This window comes from Haliotis cracherodii, unplaced genomic scaffold (genome assembly GCF_022045235.1).
Source record: "Haliotis cracherodii isolate W230 unplaced genomic scaffold, xgHalCrac1.p SCAF_3, whole genome shotgun sequence".
NCBI classification, from domain to species: Eukaryota; Metazoa; Mollusca; class Gastropoda; order Lepetellida; family Haliotidae; genus Haliotis; species Haliotis cracherodii.
Genome location: NW_027266286.1, coordinates 62,940,733 through 62,968,549, shown reverse-complemented (window position 1 = coordinate 62,968,549; position 27,817 = coordinate 62,940,733). Strand labels below are relative to the sequence as shown.

Below are 27,817 nucleotides of genomic sequence, written 5' to 3'. Positions count from 1 at the left end.
AGATATAGTATCGTGTATTCCCTCAGAGCAGAATCATGTAGATTTGTAGCTTGATTTCCCCTTGTAAAATACTCTCAGTAATACCCATCAATGTCATCAAGAGATAGGCTTTTATTAGGCGATTCAATTGACAATTTTATGATTAATCTTCAGTTTAAATTTCTATTCGAAATTCCACTGTTAATGTGGGTAAGATTGTACTCTGGGCCATGGGGCCTCAAACACTGAACTCCAACTTGTGTGTGTCTGTCATTACTACACTCTTAGCGGAGTACATTACTTGAGTGCAGGGGTGCAAATAATAGTGTAAACATTTATACCAAAACAACAACTTCTGTGTAATGTTCGGTAAACCAACGGCACCGATCACGTATTACATACTATCACATAATGGACGGTTACCATAGGATAATCAATTATTCATGAGTTTTGTTGTATCTAGCGAACGATACATTTATGTATTATTTGTTAATCTTGTCTAAAGCGTGTTCAGTTGTTTTGGCTGTAGTCCATAGTTAAAGCGTTGACTTGACACTTCGACTTTTCCACAACGTTTCATACAGACAGAGTCGTTTTAAAAAAGACATATTTTGATTGTTTTGTGTATTTTATTCGTGAAACGTCATCCGCCAGTTCTACAAGAGTGTCTTTTACTGTCCCTGGACCCAGGAGTTGAAGGAGGACACACGAGTGTAGACACTGGGGTAGCTGCCAGAGCAGGAGCTGATACCCCATGATGTGATTCCAGTCAACGTATTACCGCATACCAGCGGGCCACCACTGTCACCCTAAAACCGAAAGTAATTTGTCAGTTAAAACCTATTAGAGTATTATCACACGTTAATGGAACATATGCGATGGGAAATCATCATGACAAACACGTCATACTACAACAACGTATCCCAATCCTAAATCATTTTATATGAAACATCGTAGTGCACTTACAGAGGAAGTTGTAGGGCTGGTACAGAAATGGCTTATCTACTTGATTTATATGTCAACAAAGGTAGGAGTGGTTATGTGAACTCACACTGCAGGCAGATTTGCCAGACGCAAAGATACAGATGTGTCCAGAGTTGACAGTGGCACCACTGATACTAGACCATCTGTTGGAACAGTCGGTGTTGGTCAGCACGGTCATGTCGACCTTCTGGAGAACGTTTGGGGTGCTGCCACAGACATGTGAAAACAAGTGGTAAATGTACTGCCATCATGATGTAGTTCGCATGGATCTTATGGACGAATGAACTGTAACAAGGTAACAAAAAAAAGCACTCAAAGAGGAATACTGACCACTGAGTCTTCCCCATCCGCTGATCGTGCATGTTTGTCCGGCATAGTCGTTGCTACCAGAAGCCAGATTGACGGTTGACACAGCTGAACTGCTTGTGTCCATTGAGGTTGACAGTCTCAGGACTGCGATGTCGTTAGGATAGCCACCAGCATTACCATTGTAGTCAGGGTGCTACACGAGATAAACAGACAAAATAGTGCTCAGTAGCTGACGTTCAAAACTGTCAACACAATATAATTCCCTGTGTTACATTTCCATTTCAAAATACAAACATGAAAATAAACTGTAGACGATAGACATAATGTGGAAGTGTTTAAACTAAGGGAAATAACTCACGTTGGTGTAGGAGGTGACTGAGGAGTACTGTTCAGTTCCATCATTATCGTTCATTCTGAGTATGCCAAAGCCAAGACGGTAACTGCTAGCGCTGTGAATGTCATGACAGAAACATTATCGGTGTTGCATGACACAATTTACAGAGTATTTAATAATTAAATCATTCCTCACACTAGTGCCAAACAACCAATAATTCAAATATTTCATTTTTCTTAATCTATGCTAAATCATCTGAGCGTACACTGGGAACAGTCGTACATTTTACAGATAACACAGATGAGTGGACAAATGGGATTCAGTAACATCAAGTTATTACAAAGCTGTTATGACAAAATTGCAGATGACATAATTTTGTTTTCAGATAATATTAATGGTCTACAGAGACATATTGGTGAGGTAGTGACTTATTATGAGGAATGGTATTGAAACTAACTGTATATGGAGACAATACAAATGCCACAGTCTTAAAAATCGTGGATAGCCAGCACGTTATGAAAAATTGTTCTTTAAAATGTAATGTACTCTAGGCCTGTGGCCTCTTCAGTGCATAAAGAAGTATTGATGGAAGCTTCCATGTTTAATTAATTATGTGGTAAAACATCCGCACTACGTCCTTAACGGGAAACCGTTCAATTGTATTTCTACTAGCCAAGCGTGTTTCCGTATTGTAAGCATGATATCTTCGAAATAAAATGTTTATGATGGGAGTTTTTGGCAAGCATGATATATTTTTGTATTCTTTAATATATGAAATTTACGATATGGAAACACACCAAGGTAAAAATTTGTGTATCATACAATGTTATTCTCACAATAATCAACGGTATTTTCAGTAGATAAAGTAACTTTTTAAATCCGCGTATGGATACCATGTTCGAGTGAAACGCTCAATATCATAATTTTCAGCCATGTTTTGTCTGCTGAAACACCCACACATTGGCAAACCCCTAACTTAACTTCTGATTTATTCATCAAGCAGACATTGCATCGCCCCATGTTGCGCTAAAAAGTCGTTCCTGCCATGTGATCTCATTAGCATATTATCGGATCATGATATCAAGTAATAGGAGTATTTAATCCTTAACATGGTTTAATTTCAGTTTTCTGCTTCGTGTGTTATCATTATAAATTGTTACCTGTTGGAGAGACAGTGAGCGGCAGTGAGGGCCTTGCTGGTGGTGTAGAGGACGCAGCCACAGATATGGAACCAGCTGCTGCCACTCCTCACCTGGACACTTCCTTGCCAGGGAAACTCTCCTGCATCTGCATTGCTGCCTCCAACGATGTTGGGGCTGATCTCAGCCAGGGCCGTAGCTACAACAGCATGTATTGTGTGCATATACTAAAGAAAGGATATAAGTGATCCTTGTCATACTTATTACATTTTATCATTTAGAAACCCGCCCATAGTTTGACGTTAGTTCGTTGCTTTTGTAATTGTTAAATAGATGCGAGGCATTTGGAGTAAAATACAAACTTACTGGCCAAGGTAAAAAGAAGGATGGTGAGAAGTGCGTTCATCTTTGTGGATCGAGATGAAGTGACAATGTGTGCAGACAGGTAGTCTTTTATACAGATCAGGGGAGTGCCATTGGTTCCTCTCCCAACATCATAAATGTGCCATTCTGCACAGTGTAGCCAAACACTTATTATCGTGAAGGGTTATGACTCTTAATTGCGAACGTCAGCTTTACTCAACAACTTATTCAAGATGTCACATGATCTTTTGTTTGCCAGTCCAGAATCTATTACATTCTTATTCCGTTAATAATTATATGCAGCCGAACCTAAAACTAACAAATTAACTGTATATTCTGTTGAACCTTTACATATATTTAAACCATGTAATTTGTGTTAAAAACAGCTGAAACTAAGACTATAAGCGACGAAGACAATGATTATTTTCTCACCCTATACTAAACTGCAAGCACATATGTTTTCTCGCTCACAAGAGTTGTTTGATTGGTGGGCAGTCTTTGCCATAATGACATTTGAATAGGGTTCACAACGAAGTTATGGTGGCGAATACGTACAGGGTATTTATCAAGAGGACACATAACACCTTGGATATTGTTTCAATAGTTTGCCTGATGTATCGGTAGTTATGCCATTTCTTTGTTATGATTCTAAGGTGTTTCACTGCGCAGTAAGCAACCACATGTTTCTGTACACAACACTTCAAAGCTGATATTGATTATACCACATGGTAGATTTGGGCATAATAATTCCATTCTAGGTTGTAATTTTGCTTTTTAGAATGTAAAACCATCAAAAGAGTCTCCTTCAAGTCAGCGTGTAAACTTGTCGCTGTATTTATGTACATGTGAAAAAACAGCAGGTGTTTTGCAAGATCTGAATAAATATTTCCGTACATACTGAACAAACCGTGTAATCTCTGGTCAGCCAACGCTCAGACCGTCACTCAACTTTGTGCTGTGGCCATCGTCACACATTTCCTTATAGTTTCAAATGCTGTTTCGGAGTGAGTGAGGGGTGCAGGAAAGGAGGGAATGATGGATAGAATGAATGTAGTTCAGTAGCAATATTCGTCCATGCCACGGCGTCCTGCAAATGATCGATTCTTGACCAGACACAACATTGACCGAGAGAATGAGCTACGATCCGAACGGCGATACACAAACTGACAATGCACCCGATATATTAAAACCATGTTTTCTATATATGTATTGATTAATGTTATAAAAAGCGACAAAACCCCTTTCATATTCATAAGAAATCTCTGATGAAAGCAGAGTCGATTGTACGATTCCGACTACATCATGAGCATGTGTTTATGAATCACTGTCAAATAGTGATGCTGCCACGTGTTACCACTGATACCATTTAATGAATCTAATCTTCTGTAAGTCATTCCTAAGAAGTGGGATTCTTCAATATGCAACTGAGAAGAAGTGATATCTATCAGACATATACATATGCGGTGAAAATCACGAATAATGAGAGTATTTTTATCAATCAAATTACAACACACTCATTGTTTTATAATGTTCCGTGATTAATGTGGAGATTCCTCATGCTATTTGGTGCACTTTTGTACAAATTTATTGTCCTCTGGTGAAGCATGTCAAGACTCATGATGAACACAATGCATTCCACAGTTTTTCCAAAACGAGCCAAGGATGTGGGACATAATCTGAAAGTCAGTGTTAATTATGTTGATGGTTCTGTACTGCTGGACGGTACAGAAATGAATGTCAACCAAGCGAAGTGCCATATCGAGTCGGCCCAGACTCAGTTTTTCAAAGAGGGGCTATCTAAACGACCACTGCATCGAGTTTATGTGCAGTGTGTTGAGGGGATCAGCAATCCTGCAGAGTCCTTTGCTTGGATGAAGTCATCTGGCCTGAAAAGTGAAACAGAACGCTTTCTGTTTGTTGGCTTTCAGGACTAGTCACTTTCCACTCGAAACCGTCAATGTGTGATTTTGCATCAAAATGTAAATATGAAATGTAGATTATGTAATGAAGTTAATGAGACTCTCCAACATATTGTCAGTGGATGGAAACTGTTGTATGGTCTATAAGTGTGCTATTGCAATAAATTCATCATGGCTCCGGAATAGTACAAGCAGCCAAACAGCCACAGGCACTCATGCACATCACTATGTAAGCGCAATAAATTTGAACGTGACGTTAAACCCTATTTCGTCTCACGATCCATATGGTCTTGTCGACAGTAGTTACAATCAAATGAGCCCAACTAAAAGCACAACAGACTCAAGGGCTTGATGGTGTACCAAAGTGCATAATGTTAGATTTATCCCCATTATCTGCCCTGATATTATCTTCACACCATCTTCAAGGCTTTTCTTGAAAGATTTATAGGTCCAACTCCGTTCTTGCTCAAAGATTATCAGTATCGGCATACAATAGAATGCATACAAAAACCTTTCTAAATTCAAACGAAATTTCTGCAAAAAGCAGAGTCGATTGTACAATTCCCACAGTGTCACAAGCACATGTTTTGCAACGCATGAGTACTGCTATGCGGTGTTAGGCAATAAACACAAACTTTCTTCATGCATGTCGTGTGAGTTGCCGTTGGGGCAGGACATGCTTATCCTTTTCCCGAAAGCCTGGTGTCATCGATCATTTTCAGTGATCTGTTGGAATAATTTTAACGCTGTTTTGTCTCATACACTCAAAAGAATCTGTTTCGAGAGAGGTTCTTTCCTGGCGTTGACGTTTTATATTTTAGGAATCACTATCAAAATAGTCATGATACCAAATATTCACGAAGAGGTGAGCATACCGTGACCCACTGGCGACACCCGTCAGAAACACATGCAAAGGCAAGTAAATTCTTCACCTGAAAAATAATAACACACGGGGACATCTAGTACAAGTCAAATAGGGAATTACATCCGACATCATCTGTGTCACTGATGCGTCAAATTTGGAAATCTCCTCCACGTGTCTACCATAAAACGTTACAAAGTTCTTGAATGTTAAAGGGAAAGTTGGAGTCATTCTCCTTGTCATTCAGTCTTCTGGAGAGTGTTTTGTTACACTGGCTCTTGACGTGAAGTCATCCAATTGACTTTAAATATAGATAATAGGGAGGTTTTACTTTCAAGTATGACCTGCTTTCAGGATTTACTCCTTTCAAGTAAGATTTTAAACATATTTAGTTGGACCTTCACACAACGACATTATAGCTCAAAGGACCATCATCATTCGTAACACAGTTTTACTAAATCGGGTGCATTGGCAGTTTGCGTATCGCTGTTCGGATCGTAGCTCATCCTCTCGGTCAGTGGTGTGTCTGGTCAAGAATCGATCATTTGCAGGACGCCGTGACACAGACGAATTTTGCTACTGCATTACATTCATTCTATCCATCAATCCCTCCATCCCTGCACCCTTCACTCACTTTGAAACAGCATTTGAAACTATAAAAAAATTTATAACGATGGCCACAGCACAAAGTAGAGTGACGGTCTGAGCGTTGGCTGACCAGGGATTACGAGGTTTGTATAGTATCTACGGAAATATTATTCAGATCTTGGAAAGTACCTGCTGCTTTTTCACATGTAAATAAATATAGCGACAAGTTTACACGTTGACTTGAAGGAGACTCTTTTGATGGTTTTACATTCAAACTACAACCTAGAAGGAATTATAATGCCCAAATCTACCATGTGGTGTAATCAATATCAGCTTTGAAGTGTTGTGAACAGAAACATGTGGTTGCTTACTGCGCAGTGAAACACCTTAGAATCATAACAAAGAAATGGTATGACTGATACATAAGACAAACTATTAAAACAATATCCAAGGTATTATGCGTCCTCATGATAAATACTCCGTATTCGCCACCATAGCTTCGTTGTGAACCCTATTGAAAGGTCAGTATGGCAAAGATTGCACACCAATCAAATTACTCTAGTGTGCGAGAAAACATATGTGCTAATTTAGTATTTAGAGTATAGTATAGGTTGGGAAAATAACCATTGTTTTAGTTGCTTATAGTCTTAGTTTCAGCTGTTTACGTGGTTTAAAAATATGTAAAGAATATACAGTTAATTTGTTCGTTTTCAATTCTGCTGCATATTAATATTAACAGATAAGCATGTAATAGATTCTGGACTGGCAAACAAGAGATCACGTGACATCTTGAATGAGTTGTGGAGTTAAGCTGACGTTCGCAATTAAGAGTCATAAACCTTCACGATAGTAACTGTTTTGGCTACACTGTGCAGAATGGCACATTTATGATGTTGGGGGAGGAACAAATGGCACTCCCCTGATCTGTATAAAAGACTACCTGTCTGCACACATTGTCACTTCATCTCGATCCACAAAGATGAACGCACTACTCACCATCCTTCTCTGTACCTTGGCCAGTAAGTTTGTATTTTACTCCAAATGCCTCGGATCTATTTAACAATTACACAACCAACGAACTAATGTCAAACTATGGGCGGGTTTCTAAATCATTAAATGTAATAAGTATGATTAGGATCACTTATATGCTTTCCGTAATACATATACACTATGCATGCTGTTGTAGCTACGGCCCTGGCTGAGATCAGCCCCAACATCGTTGGAGGCAGCAATGCAGATGCAGGAGAGTTTCCCTGGCAAGGAAGTGTCCAGGTGAGGAGTGGCAGCAGCTGGTTCCATATCTGTGGCTGCGTCCTCTACACCACCAGCAAGGCCCTCACTGCCGCCCACTGTCTCTCCAACAGGTAACAATTTATAATGATAACACACGAAGCAGAAAACTGATTTAAAAGTTACTTAAGTCTCTAGCTCACCAATCTGACTCGGGAAACCATTAATATTACCTGAAAACAAAATTATGTCATCTGCAATTTTGTCAGAACAACTTTGTAATGGCTGGATGTTTCTGAATCTCATTTGTGCACTCATCTTGTGCATCTGTGTTATCTGTACATCTATTCTCAGTGTAAGCTCAGATGATTTGGGAGATATTAACTCTAAGGAAATATTTGAATTATTGATTATGAGGCACTAGTGTGAGAAATGATTAAATTATTCAATACTCTGTAAATTGTGTCATGCAACACTGATAATGTCTCTCTCATGACATTCACAGCGCTAGCAGTTACCGTCTTGGCTTTGGCATACTCAGAATGAACGATAATGATGGAACTGAACAGTACTCCTCAGTCACCTCCTACACCAATGTGAGTTATTTCCCTTAGTTTAAACACTTCCACATAATGTCTATCCTCTACAGTTTACTTTCATGTTTGTATTTTGAAATGGAAATGTAACACAGGGAATAAAATTGTGTTGACAGTTTTGAACGTCAGCTACTGAGCACTATTTTGTCTGTTTATCTCGTGTAGCACCCTGATTACAATGGTAATGCTGGTGGCTATCCTAACGACATCGCAGTCCTGAGACTGTCAACCTCAATGGACACAAGCAGTTCAGCTGTGTCAACCGTCAATCTGGCTTCTGGTAGCAACGACTATGCCGGACAAACATGCACGATCAGCGGATGGGGAAGACTCAGTGGTCAGTATTCCTCTTTGGATGCACTTTTTGTTACCTTGTTACAGTTCATTCGTCCATAAGATCCATGCGAACTACATCATGATGGCAGTACATTTACCACTTGTTTTCATGTGTTTGCTCCCGTAGGAGGTGGCAGCACCCCCAACGTCCTCCAGAAGGTCGACATGACCGTGCTGACCAACACCGACTGTTCCAACAGATGGTCTAGTATCAGTGGTGCCACTGTCAACTCGGGACACATCTGTATCTTTGCGTCTGGCAAATCTGCCTGCAGTGTGAGTTCACATAACCACGTCTACCTTAGTTGACATATTAAGCATGTAGATAAGCCATTTCTGTATCAGCCCTACCGCTTCCTCTGCATGTGCACAACGTTGTTTCATATAAAATGATTTAGGATAGGGATACGTTGTTGTAGTATGACGTGTTTGTCATTGTGAATTACTATCGCATATGTTCCATTAAAGTGTGATACTACTCTAATAGGTTTTAACTGACAAATTACTTTCGGTTTTAGGGTGACAGTGGTGGCCCGCTGGTATGCGGTAATACGTTGACTGGAATCACATCATGGGGTATCAGCTCCTGCTCTGGCAGCTACCCCAGTGTCTACACTCGTGTGTCCTCCTTCAACTCCTGGGTCCAGGGACAGTAAAAGACACTCTTGTAGAACAGGCGGATGACGTTTCACGATTAAAATACACAAAACATTCAAAATATGTTGTTTTATTACGCAAAAAGACTCTGTATGATACGTTGTGGAAAAGTCGAATTGACAAGTCAACGCTTTAACTATGGACTACCTCCCTGTCTCTGTGGATTCTTACGGCAAAACAACTGAACACGCTTTATAAGAAGTAGCAAATAATATATAAATGTGCTATGTTATTTTATGCATAATAGTTCGCTAGATACAACAAAACTCATCATTAATTGATTATCCTATGGCAACCGTCCGTTAAGTTATAGTATGTACTACGTGATCGGTGCCGTTGGTTTACCGAGCATTATGCAGTAAATGTAACTTTATGAAAACATCTGTGGTAATGTCGATTCTTATCATATATAGAATGATGTAAAATGCCTTAATAGGCTTTTTATCATTTTTATTTACACTGCCACAACAGTAAGTGGTTGAAATTATCGATTGCCAACAAACACGTCCTGTAAAACGACAAGTTTCGGTAGATCACCCGCTAAAATATTTGGTTGGGTGTGTGAATGCCAACAATGTCAACAGAAGTTGTTGTTTTGGTATAAATGTTCACACTATTACTTGCACCCCTGAACTCAAGTAATCTACTCCGCTAAGAGTGTAGTAATGACAGACACACACAAGTTGGAGTTCAGGTGTGTGAATGTCAACAGTGTCAACAGAAGTTGTTGTTTTGGCATAGATGTATACACTATTCCCTGTCCCCTGCGCGCAAGTGGTGTACTCCGCTAAGAGTGTATTAATGACAGACACACACACACACACAGAGTTGTAGTTCAGTGTTGGAGGCCCCGTGGCCCAGAGTACAACCTTACCAATATTGACAGTGGTATTTCGAATAGAAATTTAAACTGTAGATTAATCATAAAGTTTTCAGATGAATCGCCTATCAAAAATATCACTTGATGAAATTGATGGGTATTGCTGAGAGTATATTTTAAGTGGAAATAAAGCTACATGATTCTGCCCTGAAGGATATCCACAATTCTATATCTATATCATGTATGAGATGTAGATTAATTATAAAATTTTCAGATGAATCGCCTATCAAAAATATCACTTGATGAAATTGATGGGTATTGCTGAGAGTATATTTTAAGTGGAAATAAAGCTACATGATTCTACCCTGATGGATATCCACAATACTATATCTATATCATGTATGAGTGAGGGGGAGAGTAAGGTTTTACGCCGCTTTTAGCAATATTCCAGCAATATCACGACCGGGGACATCAGTAATAGTTAATGTCATGCAAAGAACAGTGACCATTAAGAGTGACAGAAATAATGTTATTGAATGTATCAAGTTGATTCTGTGCAAATGATTTGATAAACTGTTTCATTGGCCTCTGTTTCTCAATCGGTAAATCTAAGATTTGATTATAGAATGACATAAACAAAATATACAAAGGATAATTAGAAAGATCATTGACAAAAGATGGGTTCGGAATCGAAAGAAAACTCAAAATCTTCGAGGCCACCATCAGGAATTTCATTTTGTAAGCCCATGTGTGGATCATCAGTGATAACTGCATCAGGTAATTGAGGAAGAATAATGCGAATGTTCATTAGCAATTTCGGGATTGCTACTGTTGGAATTGTGGGTTCAACACAAATACGCAACGGCGCCTGACCAGTGTTGGCAGTTAGCTCATCAGGTTCACGGCACAAATATAATTTGAGTCGCCGGAGCTGGTCACGGATGTTTTGTTCTGTCAGATATGCATACATTGGCATGGCTTTCTCCCAGTCAACAATTTGCCATTTACTTGTGATATTTCGGGCCACCCTGTTGCTTTCGCACACTCAAGAAGTGTGGACTCCATTTGCTGCGTCCAAGGATATTCTTGGGTGGGGTCTGTGCCTCCCCCCTGGGGCAAGTCCCATCCCCAGTTTGGTTGGTTTGTATACCGGAGGGAGGCTGACTGGGCTGCGGCGTTGTTAGTTGAATGTCTTAATGGCTTTCTGTAACCCAGTTTTGAACCAGTTTTGGGAGGCTAGCCCTAACTGGGTGAGTAATAGTAGTAGTAGTAGTAGTAGTAGTAGTAGTAGTAGTAGTAGTAGAAGTAGTAGTAGTAGTAGTAGTAGTAGTAGTAGTAGTAGTAGTAGTAGTAGTAGTAGTAGTAGTAGTAGTAGTAGTAGTAGTAGTTACAGATTAAAATATAAAATGCATCAAAGAGGATTTGGATGATCCTGGCACAGTCAGGCTGGTTAGTCTCATCATCAGCTCAGGGCCCTTGCCCCCTCTACACGCAGCCCAGACAGCGAATGGGTCAAACCCACCCAGAGCTTGAGAATGTGAAGACTCCCCAACACTGCAACCTTCGGGCATCCACTGACAATGTGTTGGACAGTCTCATTAAATTCATTACACAATCTACATTTCATATTTTGATGCAAAATCACACATTGACGGTTTCGAGTGGGAAGTGACTGGTCCTGAGCAGAAAAACAGAAAGTCTTCTGTTTCATTTTCAAGCCAGACGACTTCATCCAAGTAAAGGACTCTGCAGGATTGCTGATCTCCTCAACACACTGCACATAAACTCGATGCAGTGCTCGTTCAGAAAGCCTCTCCTTGAAAAACTGGGCCGACTTGATATGACACTTCGCTTGGTTGACACTCATTTCTGTACCATCCAGCAGTACAGAACCATCAACAAAATCATTGCGATTTTGTCCCACATCCTTGGCTCGATTTGGAAAACTGTTATTTATATTATTATTATGTACAGATTAAAAATAACAAATGCAGGAATGAGGGCTTGGATGGTCCTGGCACAGTCAGGCTGGTTAGGCTCATCATCAGCTCAGAGCCCTTGCCTCCTCTACATGCAGCCCATACAGCGAATGGGACTTCTCCCAGGAAGTGCAGCCTAGTCAAACCCACCCAGAACTTTTCGGAGAATGTGAAGACACTGCAACCTTCCCCGGCCGTGATTTGCTGGAATATTGCTAAAAGTGGCGTAGAACCAAACTTACTTTCTCACTTACTCATACATGATATAGATATAGTATTGTGGATTCCCTCAGAGCAGAATCATGTAGATTTGTAGCTTGATTTCCCCTTGTAAAATACTCTCAGTAATACCCATCAATGTCATCAAGAGATAGGCTTTTTATAGGCGATTCAATTGACAATTGTATGATTAATCTTCAGTTTAAATTTCTATTCGAAATACCACTGTCAATGTGGGTAAGATTGTACTCTGGGCCATGGGGCCTCAAACACTGAACTCCAACTTGTGTGTGTCTGTCATTACTACACTCTTAGCGGAGTAGATTACTCGAGTTCAGGGGTGCAAGTAATAGTGTGAACATTTATACCAAAACAACAACTTCTGTTGCCATTCACACACCCAACCAAATATTTTAGCGGGTGATCTACCGAAACTTGTCGTTTTACAGGACGTGTTTGTTGGCAATCGATACACATTTTATTTTCAACCACTTTCTATGTGGCAGTGTCAATAAAAGAGAAAAAAATCACTTAAGGCATTTTACATCATACTATATATGATCAGAATCCACCACATTACCACAGATGTTTGCATGAACTTACATTTACTGCGTAATGCTTGGTAAACCGACGGCACCGATCACGTATTACATACTATCACATAATGGACGGATGTCATAGGATAATCAATTATTCATGAGTTTTGTTGTATCTAGCGCACGAAACATTTATATATTATTCCTAATTTTGTCTAAAGCGTGTTCAGTTGTTTTCGCTGTAAGAATCCACAGAGACAAGGCGGTAGTCAATAGTTAAAGCGTTGACTTGACACTTCGACTTTTCCACAACGTATCATACAGACATTGTTCTTTTACATAAAAAACATATTTGGAATTTTTTGTGTATTTTATTCGTGAAACGTCATCCGCCTGTTCTACAAGAATGCAATTTACTGTCCCTGGACCCAGGAGTTGAAGGAAGACACACGAGTGTAGACACTTGGGTAGCTGCCAGAGCAGGAGCTGATACCCCATGATGTGATTCCAGTCAACGTATTACCGCATACCAGCGGGCCACCACTGTCACCCTAAAACCGAAAGTAATTTGTCAGTTAAAACCTATTAGAGTAGTATCACACTTTAATGGAACATATGCGATGGTAATTCACAATGACAAACACGTCATACTACAACAACGTATCCCTATCGTAAATCATTTTATGTGAAACAACGTAGTGCACTTACAAAGGAAGCGTTAGGGCTGGTACAGGAATGGCTTATCTACATGATTTATATGTCAACAAAGGTAGGAGTGGTTATGTGAACTCACACTGCAGGCAGATTTGCCAGACGCAAAGATACAGATGTGTCCCGAGTTGACAGTGGCACCACTGATACTAGACCATCTGTTGGAACAGTCGGTGTTGGTCAGCACGGTCATGTCGACCTTCTGGAGGACGTTGGGGGTGCTGCCACCTCCTACGGGAGCAGACATGTGAAAACAAGTGGTAAATGTACTGCCATCATGATGTAGTGCGCATGGATATTATGGACGAATGAACTGTAACAAGGTAACAAAAAATGCACTCAAAGAGGAATACTGACCACTGAGTCTTCCCCATCCGCTGATCGTGCATGTTTGTCCGGCATAGTCGTTGCTACCAGAAGCCAGATTGACGGTTGACACAGCTGAACTGCTTGTGTCCATTGAGGTTGACAGTCTCAGGACTGCGATGTCGTTAGGATAGCCACCAGCATTACCATTGTAATCAGGGTGCTACACGAGATAAACACACAAAATAGTGCTCAGTAGCTGACGTTCAAAACTGTCAACACAATATAATTCCCTGTGTTACATTTCCATTTCAAAATACAAACATGAAAGTAAACTGTAGACGATAGACATTATGTGGAAGTGTTTAAACTAAGGGAAATAACTCACGTTGGTGTAGGAGGTGACTGAGGAGTACTGTTCAGTTCCATCATTATCGTTCATTCTGAGTATGCCAAAGCCAAGACGGTAACTGCTAGCGCTGTGAATGTTATGAGAGAGACATTATCAGTGTTGCATGACACAATTTACAGAGTATTTAATAATTAAATCATTCCTCACACTAGTGCCACATAACCAATAATTCAAATATTTCCTTATAGTTAATCTATGCTAAATCATCTGAGCTTACACTGGAAACAGTTGTACATTTTACAGATATCACAGATTCAAGATGAGTGCACACATGGGATTCAGCAACATTCAGCTAGTACATAGTTGTTATGACAAAATTGCAGATGACATAATTTTGTTTTCAGGTAATATTAATGGTCTACAGAGACATATTGGTGAGGTAGTGACTTATTATGAGGATAGCCAATACCTAATATATGAAATTTACGATATGGAAACACACGGAGGTAATAATCTCTGTATCATACAATGTTATTCTCACAATAATCGACGGTATTTTCAGTAGATGAAGTAACTTTTAAATCCGCGTATGGATTACATGTTCGAATGAACAGCTCCATTATATCATATAGGGCCAAATAATTTTGAGTCATGTTTATCTACTGAAATACCAACACATCTGGAAACCCCTAACTACACTTCTTCGGTTTTATTCATCAAGAAGACATTGCATCGCCCCGTTCCGCGCTAAAAAGTCGTTCCTGCTATGTGATCTCATGAGCATATTATCGGAACGTGATATCAAGTAATAGGAGTATTTACTTCTTAACATGGTTTATTTGCAGTTTTCTGCATCGTGTGTTATCATTATAAATTGTTACCTGTTGGAGAGACAGTGAGCGGCAGTGAGGGCCTTGCTGGTGGTGTAGAGGACGCAGCCACAGATATGGAACCAGCTGCTGCCACTCCTCACCTGGACACTTCCTTGCCAGGGAAACTCTCCTGCATCTGCATTGCTGCCTCCAACGATGTTGGGGCTGATCTCAGCCAGGGCCGTGGCTACAACAGCATGTATTGTGTACATGTTCTACAGAAAGGACATAAGTGATCCTAGTCATACTTATTACATTTTATCATTTAGAAACCCGCCCATAGTTTGACGTTAGTTCGTTGCTTTTGTAATTGTTAACTACGAGTAGATCCGAGGCATTTGGAATACAAACTTACTGGCCAAGGTACAAAGAAGGATGGTGAGAAGTGCGTTCATCTTTGTGGATCGAGATGAAGTGACAATGTGTGCAGACAGGTAGTCTTTTATACAGATCAGGGGAGTGCCATTTGTTTCTCTCCCAACATCATAAATGTGCCATCCTGCACAGTGTAGCCAAACACTTATTATCGTGAAGGTTTATGACTCTTAATTGCGAACGTCAACTTGACTCAACAACTCATTCAAGATGTCACGTGATCTTTTGTTTGCCAGTCCAGAATCTATTACATTCTTATTCCGTTAATATTAATATGCAGCCGAACAAATTAACTGTATATCCTGTTGAGCCTTTACATATGTTTAAACCATGTTATACACTACACTGCAAGTACAAAATCAGCACATATGTTTTCTCGCTCACTAGAGTAATTTGATTGGTGGGCAATCTTTGCCATAATGATCTTTGAAAAGGGTTCATAACCAAGTTATGGTGTCGAATAGTGAGTGAGTGAGTTTGGTTTTACGCCGCTTTTAGCAATATTCCAGCAATATCACGGCGGGGGACACCAGAAATGGATTGTACGATTCCGACTATATCATGAGCATGTGTTTATGAATCACTGTCAAATAGTGATGCTGCCACGTGTTATCACTGATACCAGTTAATGCATCTAATCTTCAGTTAGCCATTCCTAAGAAGTGGGATTCTTCAATATGCAACTGAGAAGAAGTGATATCTATCAGAAGTATACATATGCCGTGAAAGATCACGAATGATGTGAGTATTTTCAAATCAAATTACAGCACACTCATTGTTTTTTTTATGTTCCATGATTAATGTGGAGGCTCTTCATGATAGAATTGTTTGGTGCACTTTTGTACACATTTATTTGTCTAATGATCCTCTGGTGAAGCATGTCAAGACTCATGATGAACACAATGCATTCCACAGTTTTCCAAAACGAGCCAAAGATGTGGGACATAATCTGAAAGTCAGTGTTAATTATGTTGATGGTTCTGTACTGCTGGACGGTACAGAAATGAGTGTCAACCAAGCGAGGTGCCATATCAAGTCGGCCCAGACTCAGTTTTTAAAGGAGAGGCTATCTGAACGACCACTGCATCGAGTTTATGTGCAGTGTGTTGAGGGGATCCGCAATCCTGCAGAGTCCTTTGCTTGGATGAAGTCATCTGGCCTGAAAAGTGAAACAGAAGGCTTTCTGTTTGCTGCTCAGGACCAGTCACCTCCCGTTCGAAACCGTTAATGTATGATTTTGCATCAAAATGTAAATATGAAATGTAGATTATGTAATGAATTAAATGAGACTCTCCAACACATTGTGAACCAAATTATTAACATCATACGGTTCATACTTGTTGCTACCCTGCCTGGCGCGCGACACTTGGTGTCTGTGTGGGAATCCTTTTGAAACTGCGCTATGGTATATTAGTGTGCTATTGCAATAAATTCATCATTGGTCCGGAATAGTACAAGCAGCCACACGACCACAGGCACTCATGCACGTCACTATATAAGTGCAATAATCTTGAAAGTGACGTTAAACCCTATTTCATCTCACGATCCATATGGTCTTGTCGACAGTAGTAACATTCACAGTTACACTTTCTTCATGCATGTTGTGTGAGTTGCCGTTGGGGCAGGACATGCTTATCCTTTTCCCGAAAGCCTGGTGTCATCGTTGATTTTCAGTGATCCGTTGATATAATTTGCAACGCTGCCTTATACACTCAATGGTATCTGTTTCGAGACTGGTTATTCCCTGGCGTTGACGTTTTATATTTTAGGAATCACTATCAAAATAGTCATGATATCAAATATTCACGAAGAGGTGAGCATACCAGGACCAACTGGCGGCACACGTCAGAAACACATGCAAAGCAAGTAAATTGTTCACCTGAAAAATAACACACGAGGACATCTAGTACATTTCAAATAGGGAATTGCATCCGACATCATCTGTGTCACTGATGAGTCAAAATTGGAAATCTCCTCCACGTGTCTACAATAAAACGTTACAAAGTTCTTGAATGTTGGAGTCATTCTCCTTGTCATTCAGTCTTCTTGGGAGTGTTTTGCTACACTGGCTCTTGACGTGAAGTCATCCAATTGACTTTAAATATAGATAATAGGGAGGTTTTACTTTCAAGTATGACCTGCTTTCGGGATTTACTTCTTTTAAGTAAGATTTTAAACATATTTAGTTGGATCTTCACACAACAACATTATAGCCCAAAGGACCATCATCATTCGTAACACAGTTTTACTAAATCGGGTGCATTAACAGTTTGCGTATCACTGTTCGGATCGTAGCTCATCCTCTCGGTCAGTGGTGTGTCTGGTCAAGAATCGATCATTTGCAGGACGCCGTGACACAGACGAATTTTGCTACTGCATTACATCCATTCTATCCATCAATTCCTCCATCCCTGCACCCTTCACTCACTTTGAAATAGCATTTGAAACCATAAGGAAATTTATAACGATGGCAACAGCACCATGTAGAGTGACGGTCTGAGCGTTGGCTGACCAGAGATCACGAGGTTTGTATAGTATCTACGGAAATATTATTCAGATCTTGGAAAGTACCTGCTGCTTTTTCACATGTAAATAAATATAGCGACAAGTTTACACGTTGACTTGAAGGAGACTCTTTTGATGGTTTTACATTCAAATTACAACCTAGAATTGAATTATAATGCCCAAATCTACCATGTGGAATAATCAATATCAGCTTTGAAGTGTTGTGAACAGAAACATGTGGTTGCTTACTGCACAGTGAAACACCTTAGAATCATAACAAAGAAATGGCATAATGACTGATACATAAGACAAACTATTTAAACAATATCCAAGGTGTTATGCGTTATCATGATAAATACCCTGAACGTATTCGCCACCATAGCCTCGTTGTGAACCCATTCAAAGGTCATTATGGCAAAGATTGCCCACCAATCAAATTACTCTTGTTTGCGAGAAAACATATGTGCTAATTTAGTATTTAGAGTATTGTGTGGGTTGGGAAAATAACCATTGTTTTAGTTGCTTATAGTCTTAGTTTCAGCTGTTTACGTGGTTTAAAAATATGTAAAGAATATACAGTTAATTTGTTCGTTTTCAATTCTGTTGCATATTAATATTAACAGAATAAGCATGTAACAGATTCTGGACTGGCAAACAAGAGATCACGTGACATCTTGAATGAGTTGTGGAGTTAAGCTGACGTTCGCAATTAAGAGTCATAAACCTTCACGATAGTAACTGTTTTGGCTACACTGTGCAGAATGGCACATTTATGATGTTGGGAGAGAAACAAATGACACTCCCCTGATCTGTATAAAAGACTACCTGTATGCACACATTGTCACTTCATCTCGATCCACAAAGATGAACGCACTTCTCACCATCCTTCTTTGTACCTTGGCCAGTAAGTTTGTATTTTTGTTCCAAATGCCTCGGATCTATTTAACAAATACTAAAGCAACGAACTAATGTCAAACTATGGGCGGGTTTCTAAATGATAAAATGTAATAAGTATGACAAGGATCACTTATATTCTTTCTTTAGTATATGTACACAATACATGCTGTTGCAGCTACGGCCCTGGCTGAGATCAGCCCCAACATCGTTGGAGGCAGCAATGCAGATGCAGGAGAGTTTCCCTGGCAAGGAAGTGTCCAGGTGAGGAGTGGCAGCAGCTGGTTCCATATCTGTGGCTGCGTCCTCTACACCACCAGCAAGGCCCTCACTGCCGCCCACTGTCTCTCCAACAGGTAACAATTTATAATGATAACACACGAAGCAGAAAACTGATTTAAAAGTTACTTCATCTACTGAAAATGACGTCAATTATTGTGAGAATAACATTATCTGATAACGAGATTATTACTTTGGTGTGTTTCCATATCGTACATTTCATATATAAGAGTACAAACATGCATCATCTTTGCTAAAGACACGCATTATACACATGTTATTCCGAAGATATCATGCTTATGATACGGAAACACGCTTGGTTAGTAGAAATACAATTGAACGGTAGTAGTGCGGATGTTTTGCCACATAATTAATTAAACATGGAAGCTTCCATCAATACTTCTTTATGCACTGAAGAGGCCACAGGCCTATAGTACAATTCCTTTTAAAGAACAATTTTTCATAACGTGCTGGCTATCCACGATTTTTAAGACTGCAGTTTTTGTATTGTCTCCATATACAGTTAGTTTCAATTCCTCAAAATAAGTCTCTAGCTCACCAATCTGACTCGGTAGACCATTAATATTACCTGAAAACAAAATTATGTCATCTGCAATTTTGTCAGAACAACTTTGTAATGGCTGGATGTTTCTGAATCCCATTTGTGCACTCATCTTGTGCGTCTGTGTTATCTGTACATCTATTCCCAGTGTAAGCTCAGATGATTTGGCAGATATTAACTCTAAGGAAATATTTGAATTATTGATTATGAGGCACTAGTGTGAGAAATGATTTAATTATTAAATACTCTGTAAATTGTGTCATGCAACACTGATAATGTCTCTCTCATGACATTCACAGCGCTAGCAGTTACCGTCTTGGCTTTGGCATACTCAGAATGAACGATAATGATGGAACTGAACAGTACTCCTCAGTCACCTCCTACACCAATGTGAGTTATTTCCCTTAGTTTAAACACTTCCACATAATGTCTATCGTCTACAGTTTACTTTCATGTTTGTATTTTGAAATGGAAATGTAACACAGGGAATAAAATTGTGTTGACAGTTTTAAGCATCAGCTACTGAGCACTATTTTGTGTGTTTATCTCGTGTAGCACCCTGACTACAATGGTAATGCTGGTGGCTATCCTAACGACATCGCAGTCCTGAGACTGTCAACCTCAATGGACACAAGCAGTTCAGCTGTGTCAACCGTCAATCTGGCTTCTGGTAGCAACGACTATGCCGGACAAACATGCACGATCAGCGGATGGGGAAGACTCAGTGGTCAGTATTCCTCTTTGAGTGCATTTTTTGTTACCTTGTTACAGTTCATTCGTCCATAAGATCCATGCGAACTACATCATGATGGCAGTACATTTACCACTTGTTTTCATGTGTTTGCTCCCGTAGGAGGTGGCAGCACCCCAAACGTTCTCCAGAAGGTCGACATGACCGTGCTGACCAACACCGACTGTTCCAACAGATGGTCTAGTATCAGTGGTGCCACTGTCAACTCTGGACATATCTGTATCTATGCGTCTGGCAAATCTGCCTGCAGTGTGAGTTCACATAACCACGTCTAACTTGTTGACATATTAATCATGTAGATAAGCCATTCCTGTACCAGCCCTAACGCTACCTCTGCATGTGCACAACGTTGTTTCACATAAAATGATTTAGGATAGGGATACGTTGTTGTGGTATGACGTGTTTGTCATTGTGAATTACAATCGCATATGTTCCATTAAAGTGTGATAATACTCTAATAGGTTTTAACTGACGAATTACTTTCGGTTTTAGGGTGACAGTGGTGGCCCGCTGGTATGCGGTAATACGTTGACTGGAATCACATCATGGGGTATCAGCTCCTGCTCTGGCAGCTACCCCAGTGTCTACACTCGTGTGTCTTCCTTCAACTCCTGGGTCCAGGGACAGTAAAAGACACTCTTGTAGAACTGGCGGATGACGTTTCACGATTAAAATACACAAAACATTCAAAATATGTTGTTTTATTACGCAAAAAGACTCTGTATGATACGTTGTGGAAAAGTCGAATTGACAAGTCAACGCTTTAACTATAGACTACCTCCCTGTCTCAGTGGATTCTTACGGCAAAACAACTGAACACGCTTTATAGGAAATAGCAAATAATATATAAATGTGCTTTATGTTATTTTATGCATAATAGTTCGCTAGATACAACAAAACTCATCATTAATTGATTATCCCATGGCAACCGTCCATTATGTGATAGTATGTACTACGTGATCGGTGCCGTCGGTTTACAGAGCATTATGTAATAAATGTAACTTTATGGAAACATCTGTGGTAATGTCGATTCTTATCATATATAGAATGATGTAAAATGCCTTAATAGGGTTTTTATCACTTTTATTGACACTGCCACAACAGTAAGTGGTTGAAATTAAAATGTGTATCGATTGCCAACAAACACGTCCTGTAAAACGACAAGTTTCGGTAGATCACCCGCTAAAATATTTGGTTGGGTGTGTGAATGCCAACAGTGTCAACAGAAGTTGTTGTTTTGGCATAGATGTATACACTATTCCCTGTCCCCTGCGCGCAAGTGGTGTACTCCGCTAAGAGTGTATTAATGACAGACACATACACACACAGAGTGTTAGTTCAGCGTTGGAAGCCCCGTGGCCCAGAATACAATCTTACCTACATTGACAGTGGTATTTTGAATAGAAATTTAAACTGTAGATTAATCATAAAATTTTCAAAAATATCACTTGATGAAATTGATGGATATTGCTGAGAGTGTATTTTAAGTGGAAATAAAGCTACATGATTCTGCCCTGATGGATATCCACGATACTATATCTATATCATGTATGAGTGGGTGAGAAAGTAAGGTTTTACGCCGCTTTTAGCAATATTCCAGCAATATCACGACCGGGGACACCAGCCATAGTTAATGTCATGCAAAGAACAGTGACCATTAAGTTTGACAGAAATAATGTTATTGAATGTATCAAGTTGATTCTGTGCAAATGATTTGTTAAATTGTTTCATTGGCCTCCGTTTCTCAATCGGTAAATCTAAGATTTGATTATAGAATGACATAAACAAAATACACAAAGGATAATTAGAAAGATCATTGACAAAAGACGGGTTCGGAATAGGAAGAAAACTCAAAATCTTCGAGGCCACCATCAGGAATTTCATTTTGTTAGCCCATGTGTGGATCATCAGTGACAACTGCATCAGGTAATTGAGGAAGAATAATGCGAATGTTCATTAGCAATTTCGGGATTGCTACTGTTGGAACTGTGGGTTCAACACAAATACGCAACGGCGCCTGACCAGTGTTGGCAGTTAGCTCACCAGGTTTACGGCACAAATATAATTTGAGTCGCCGGAGCTGGTCACGGATGTTTTGTTCTGTCAGATATGCATACATTGGCATGGCTTTCTCCCAGTCAACATTTTTTGCCATTTACTTGTGATATTTCTGGCAACCATGTTGCTTTCGCACACTCAAGAAGTGTGGACTTCATTTCCTGCGTCCAAGGATATTCTTGGGTGGGGTCTGTGCCTCCCCCTGGGGCAAGTCCCATCCCCACTTTGGTTGGTTTGTATTCCGGAGGGAGGCTGACTGGGCTGCGGAGTTGTTAGTTGAATGTCTTAATGGCTTTCTGTAACCCAGTTTTAAACCAGTTTTGGGAGGTTAGCCCTAACTGGGTGAGTAATAGTAGTAGTAGTAGCAGTAGTAGTAGTAGTAGTAGTAGTAGTAGTAGTAGTAGTAGTAGTAGTAGTAGTAGTAGTAGTAGTAATAGTAGTAGTAGTAGTAGTAATGGTAGTAGTAGTAGTAGTAGTAGTAGTAGTTACAGATTAATATATAAAATGCAGCAAAGAGGATTTTGATGATCCTGGCACAGTCAGGCTGGTTAGTCTCATCATCAGCTCAGGGCCCTTGCCCCCTCTACACGCAGCCCAGACAGCGAATGGGACTTCTCCCAGGAAGCGCTGTATAGTCAAACCCACCCAGAGCTTGAGAATGTGAAGACTCAACAACACTGCAACCTTGTGCATTACCCAGATTGTCAGAAGGGCTGTATTCATGGTAGCAAACCCGGGTACTCTCCCAATGTCAGACAACAGATTGGGAGGTACCAACCCTAAGGCACCGAGAACAACGGGGAGTCGGACAACTTGGTACTTGGGATGCAAGTGTGACATTTCGAAAGCGAGGTCCGCATATTTGCCATGTTTTTCCTCAATCTTGTCAATCATATTAGTGTCAAAGGGAACAGAAAATTCAATGATATAAATGATTTCATTGGATTTATCAAAAAGGACAAGACCAGGTTTGTTGACCTGGATACGTCTGAGGCTGTAAACGGGCCTATTCCAAAGAATGTTGTATTTGTCAGTTTTCATGACGCCCTCTACATATTCCGGGTCCTACAATGGGTGGACCTCTGTGTCCAAACCACAAGCATGGCAAAGACGGTAATAAAATGATCGAGCTACAACATCATGTCGTTTAAGATACTGTGTTTGTCCCAAAGCGGGGCATCCACTGACAATGTGTTGGACAGTCTCATTAACTTCATTACATAATCTACATTTCATATTTACATTTTGATGCAAAATCACACATTGATGGTTTCGAGTGGGAAGTGACTGGTCCTGAGCAGCAAACAGAAAGTCTTCTGTTTCATTTTGCAGGCCAGACGACTTCATCCAAGTGAAGGACTCTGCAGTATTGCTGATCTTCTCAACACACTGCCTATAAACTCGATGCATTGCTCGTTCAGAAAGCCTCTCCTTGAAAAGATTGGCCGACTTGATACGGTACTTCGCTTGGATGACACTCATTTCTGTACCATCCAGCAGTACAGAACCATCAACAAAATCATTGAGATTATGTCTACTATTATTATTATTATTATTATTATTATTATTTTTATTTTTATGATCATTATGTAGAGATTAAACATAACAAATGCAGCAAAGAGGGTTTGGGTGATCCTGGCACAGTCAGGCTGGTTAGGCTCATCATCAGCTCAGGGCCCCTTGTCCCCTCTACAGCAAATGGGACTTCTCCCATGAAGTGCAGCCTAGTCAAACCCACCCAGAACTTTTCGGAGAATGTGAAGACTCCCAAACATTGCAACCTTCCCCGGCCGTAATTTGCTGGAATATTGCTGAAAGCGGTGCAAAACCATACTTACTTTCTCACTCACTCATACATGATATAGATAGAGTATCGTGTATTCCCTCAGAGCAGAATCATGTAGATTTGTAGCTTGATTTTCCCTTGTAATACGCTCTCAGCAATATCCATCAATGTCATCAAGAGATAGGCTTTTATTAGGCGATTCAATTGACAATTTTAATCCACAGAGACAAGGCGGTAGTCCATAGTTAAAGCGTTGACTTGACACTTCGACTTTTCCCTAACGTTTCATACAGACAGAGTCATTTTAAAAAAGACATATTTTGATTGTTTTGTGTATTTTATTCGTGAAACGTCATCCGCCAGTTCTACAAGAATGCATTTTACTGTCCCTGGACCCAGGAGTTGAAGGAGGACACACGAGTGTAGACACTGGGGTAGCTGCCAGAGCAGGAGCTGATACCCCATGATGTGATTCCAGTCAACGTATTACCGCATACCAGCGGGCCACCACTGTCACCCTAAAACCGAAAGTAATTTGTCAGTTAAAACTTATATAGAGTATTATCACACTTTAATGGAACATATGCGATGGGAAAACATCATGACAAACACGTCATACTACAACAACGTATCCCTATCGTAAATCATTTTATGTGAAACATCGTAATGCAGTGACAATGTGTGCAGACAGGTAGTCTTTTATACAGATCAGGGGAGTGCCATTGGTTCCTCTCCCAACATCATAAATGTGCCATTCTGCACAGTGTAGCCAAACACTTATTATCGTGAAGGTTTATGACTCTTAATTGCGAACGTCAGCTTTACTCAACAACTTATTCAAGATGTCACATGATCTTTTGTTTGCCAGTCCAGAATCTATTACATTCTTATTCCGTTAATAATTATATGCAGCCGAACCTAAAACTAACAAATTAACTGTATATTCTGTTGAACCTTTACATATATTTAAACTATGTAATTTGTGTTAAAAACAGCTGAAACTAAGACTATAAGCGACGAAGACAATAATTATTTTCTCACCCTACACTATACTGCAAGTACTTAATTAGCACATATGTTTTCTCGCTCACAAGAGTTATTTGATTGGTGGGCAATCTTTGCCATAATGACATTTAAATAGGGTTCACAACGAAGTTATGGTGGCGAATACGTACAGGGTATTTATCAAGAGGACACATAACACCTTGGATATTGTTTCAATAGTTTGTCTGATGTATCGGTAGTTATGCCATTTCTTTGTTATGATTCTAAGGTGTTTCACTGCGCAGTAAGCAACCACATGTTTCTGTTCACAACACTTCAAAGCTGATATTGATTATACCACATGGTAGATTTGGGCATAATAATTCCATTCTAGGTTGTAATTTTGCGTTTTAGAATGTAAAACCATCAAAAGAGTCTCCTTCAAGTCAGCGTGTAAACTTGTCGCTATATTTATGTACATGTGAAAAAAAAGCAGGTGTTTGGCAAGATCTGAATAAATATTTCCGTACATACTAAACAAACCGTGTAATCTCTGGTCAGCCAACGCTCAGACCGTCACTCAACTTTGTGCTGTGGCCATCGTCACACATTTCCTTATAGTTTCAAATGCTGTTTCGGTGTGAGTGAGGGGTGCAGGGAAGGAGGGAATGATGGATAGAATGAATGTAGTTCAGTAACAATATTCGTCTACGCCACGGCGTCCTGCAAATGATCGATTCTTGACCAGACACAACATTGACCGAGAGAATGAGCTACGATCCGAACGGCGATACACAAACTGACAATGCACCCGATATATTAAAACCATGTTTTCTATATATGTATTGATTAATGTTATAAAAAGCGACAAATCCCCTTCCATATTCATAAGAAATCTCTGATGAAAGCAGAGTCGATTGTACGATTCCGACTACATCATGAGCATGTGTTTATGAATCACTGTCAAATAGTGATGCTGCGACGTGTTAACACTGATACCATTTAATGAATCTGATCTTCTGTAAGTCATTCCTAAGAAGTGGGATTCTTCAATATGCAACTGAGAAGAGGTGATATCTATCAGAAGTATACATATGCCGTGAAAGATCACGAATAATGAGAGTATTTTTATCAATCAAATTACAACACACTCATTGTTTTATAATGTTCCGTGATTAATGTAGAGACTCTTCATGCTGTTTGGTACACTTTTGTACATATTTATTTGTCTGATGGTCCTCTGGTGAAGCATGTCAAGACTCATGATGAACACAATGCAATCCACAGTTTTCCAAAACGAGCCAAGGATGTGAGGCATAATCTCAAAGTCAGTGTTAATTATGTTGATGGTTCTGTACTGCTGAACGGTACAGAAATGAGTGTCAACCAAGCGAGGTGCCATATCAAGTCGGCCCAGACACAGTTTTTCAAGGAGAGGCTATCTAAACGACCACTGCATCGAGTTTATGTGCAGTGTGTTGAGGGGATCAGCAATCCTGCAGAGTCCTTTGCTTGGATGAAGTCAGCTGGCCTGAAAAGTGAAACAGAAGGCTTTCTGTTTGTTGGCTTTCAGGACCAGTCACTTCCTACTCGAAACCGTCAATGTGTGATTTTGCATCAAAATGTAAATATGAAATGTTGATTAAGTAATGAATTTAATGAGACTCTCTAACACATTGTCAGTGGATGCAAACTTTGGTATGGTATATAAGTGTGCTATTGCAATATATTCATCATGGCTCCGGAATAGTACAAGCAGCCAAACAGCCACAGGCACTCATGTAAGTGCAATAATCTTGAATGTGACGTTAAACCCTATTTCATCTCACGATCCATATGGTCTTGTCGACAGTAGTTACAATCAAATGAGCACAACTAAAAGCACAACAGACTCAAGGGCTTGATGGTGTACCAAAGTGCATAATATTAGATTTGTCCCAATTATCTGCCATGATATTATCTTCACACCATCTTCAAGGCATATCTTGAAAGATTTATAGGTCGAGCTCCGTTCTTGCTCAAAGATTATCAGTATCGGCATACAATAGAATGCATACAAAAACCTTTCTAAATTCAAACGAAATTTCGGCAAAAAGCAGAGTCGATTGTACAATTCCAACAGTGTCACAAGCACATGTGTGCAACGCATGAGTATTGCTATGCGGTGTTAGGCAATAAACACAAACTTTCTTCATGCATGTTGTGTGAGTTGCCGTTGGGGCAGGACATGCTTATCCTTTTCCCGAAAGCCTGGTGTCATCGTTGATTTTCAGTGATCCGTTGAAATAATTTTAACGCTGTTTTGTCTTATACACTCAAAAGAATCTGTTTGGAGAGTGGTTCTTTCCTGGCGTTGACGTTTTATATTTTAAGAATCACTATCAAAATAGACATGATACCAAAAATTCACGTAGAGGTGAGCATACCAGGACCAACTGGCGACACACGTCAGAAACACATGCAAAGCAAGTAAATTGTTCACCTGAAAAATAACACACAGTAACATCAAGTACAAGTCAAATAGGGAATTGC

General features: G+C 39.9%; 2 protein-coding genes and 2 pseudogenes across 2 annotated transcripts; 2 read left to right on the top strand and 2 right to left on the bottom strand.

The window, feature by feature from the left end:
• Positions 1–650: 650 nt before the first annotated feature.
• LOC139476074 (chymotrypsin-like serine proteinase) lies at positions 651–3,151 on the bottom strand. The gene is made up of 6 exons (XM_071259314.1): positions 3,112–3,151; positions 2,767–2,944; positions 1,631–1,721; positions 1,290–1,465; positions 1,031–1,169; positions 651–788 (listed from the first exon to the last, which is right to left on the bottom strand). The coding sequence occupies exons 1-6, from the start codon at positions 3,149–3,151 to the stop codon at positions 651–653; spliced, it is 762 nt and encodes a 253-aa protein (XP_071115415.1).
• Positions 3,152–7,456: 4,305 nt separating this feature from the next.
• LOC139473550 (chymotrypsin-like serine proteinase) lies at positions 7,457–9,295 on the top strand (annotated as a pseudogene).
• A 3,968-nt stretch (positions 9,296–13,263) lies between these two features.
• LOC139473551 (chymotrypsin-like serine proteinase) lies at positions 13,264–15,486 on the bottom strand. Its single transcript, XM_071256200.1, has 6 exons — positions 15,447–15,486; positions 15,101–15,278; positions 14,256–14,346; positions 13,919–14,090; positions 13,644–13,789; positions 13,264–13,401 (listed from the first exon to the last, which is right to left on the bottom strand). The coding sequence occupies exons 1-6, from the start codon at positions 15,484–15,486 to the stop codon at positions 13,264–13,266; spliced, it is 765 nt and encodes a 254-aa protein (XP_071112301.1).
• Positions 15,487–18,835: 3,349 nt separating this feature from the next.
• Positions 18,836–21,087, top strand: LOC139476070 (chymotrypsin-like serine proteinase; annotated as a pseudogene).
• The last annotated feature ends 6,730 nt before the right edge of the window (positions 21,088–27,817 follow it).

Excerpts from the sequence above, each read along its gene's own strand:
- LOC139476074 (XM_071259314.1), bottom strand. The coding sequence starts at position 3,151 with ATGAACGCACTTCTCACCATCCTTCTTTTTACCTTGGCCA. Across the intron at positions 1,170-1,289 it reads TGGGGAAGACTCAGTGGTCA|CACCCCAAACGTTCTCCAGA; the intron begins GTATTCCTCTTT and ends TGTCTGTGGCAG. Across the intron at positions 789-1,030 it reads CTGGCAAATCTGCCTGCAGT|GGTGACAGTGGTGGCCCGCT; the intron begins GTGAGTTCACAT and ends TTTCGGTTTTAG.
- LOC139473551 (XM_071256200.1), bottom strand. The coding sequence starts at position 15,486 with ATGAACGCACTTCTCACCATCCTTCTTTGTACCTTGGCCA. Across the intron at positions 14,347-15,100 it reads GCTCACTGTCTCTCCAACAG|CGCTAGCAGTTACCGTCTTG; the intron begins GTAACAATTTAT and ends TAACATTCACAG. Across the intron at positions 13,402-13,643 it reads CTGGCAAATCTGCCTGCAGT|GGTGACAGTGGTGGCCCGCT; the intron begins GTGAGTTCACAT and ends TTTCGGTTTTAG.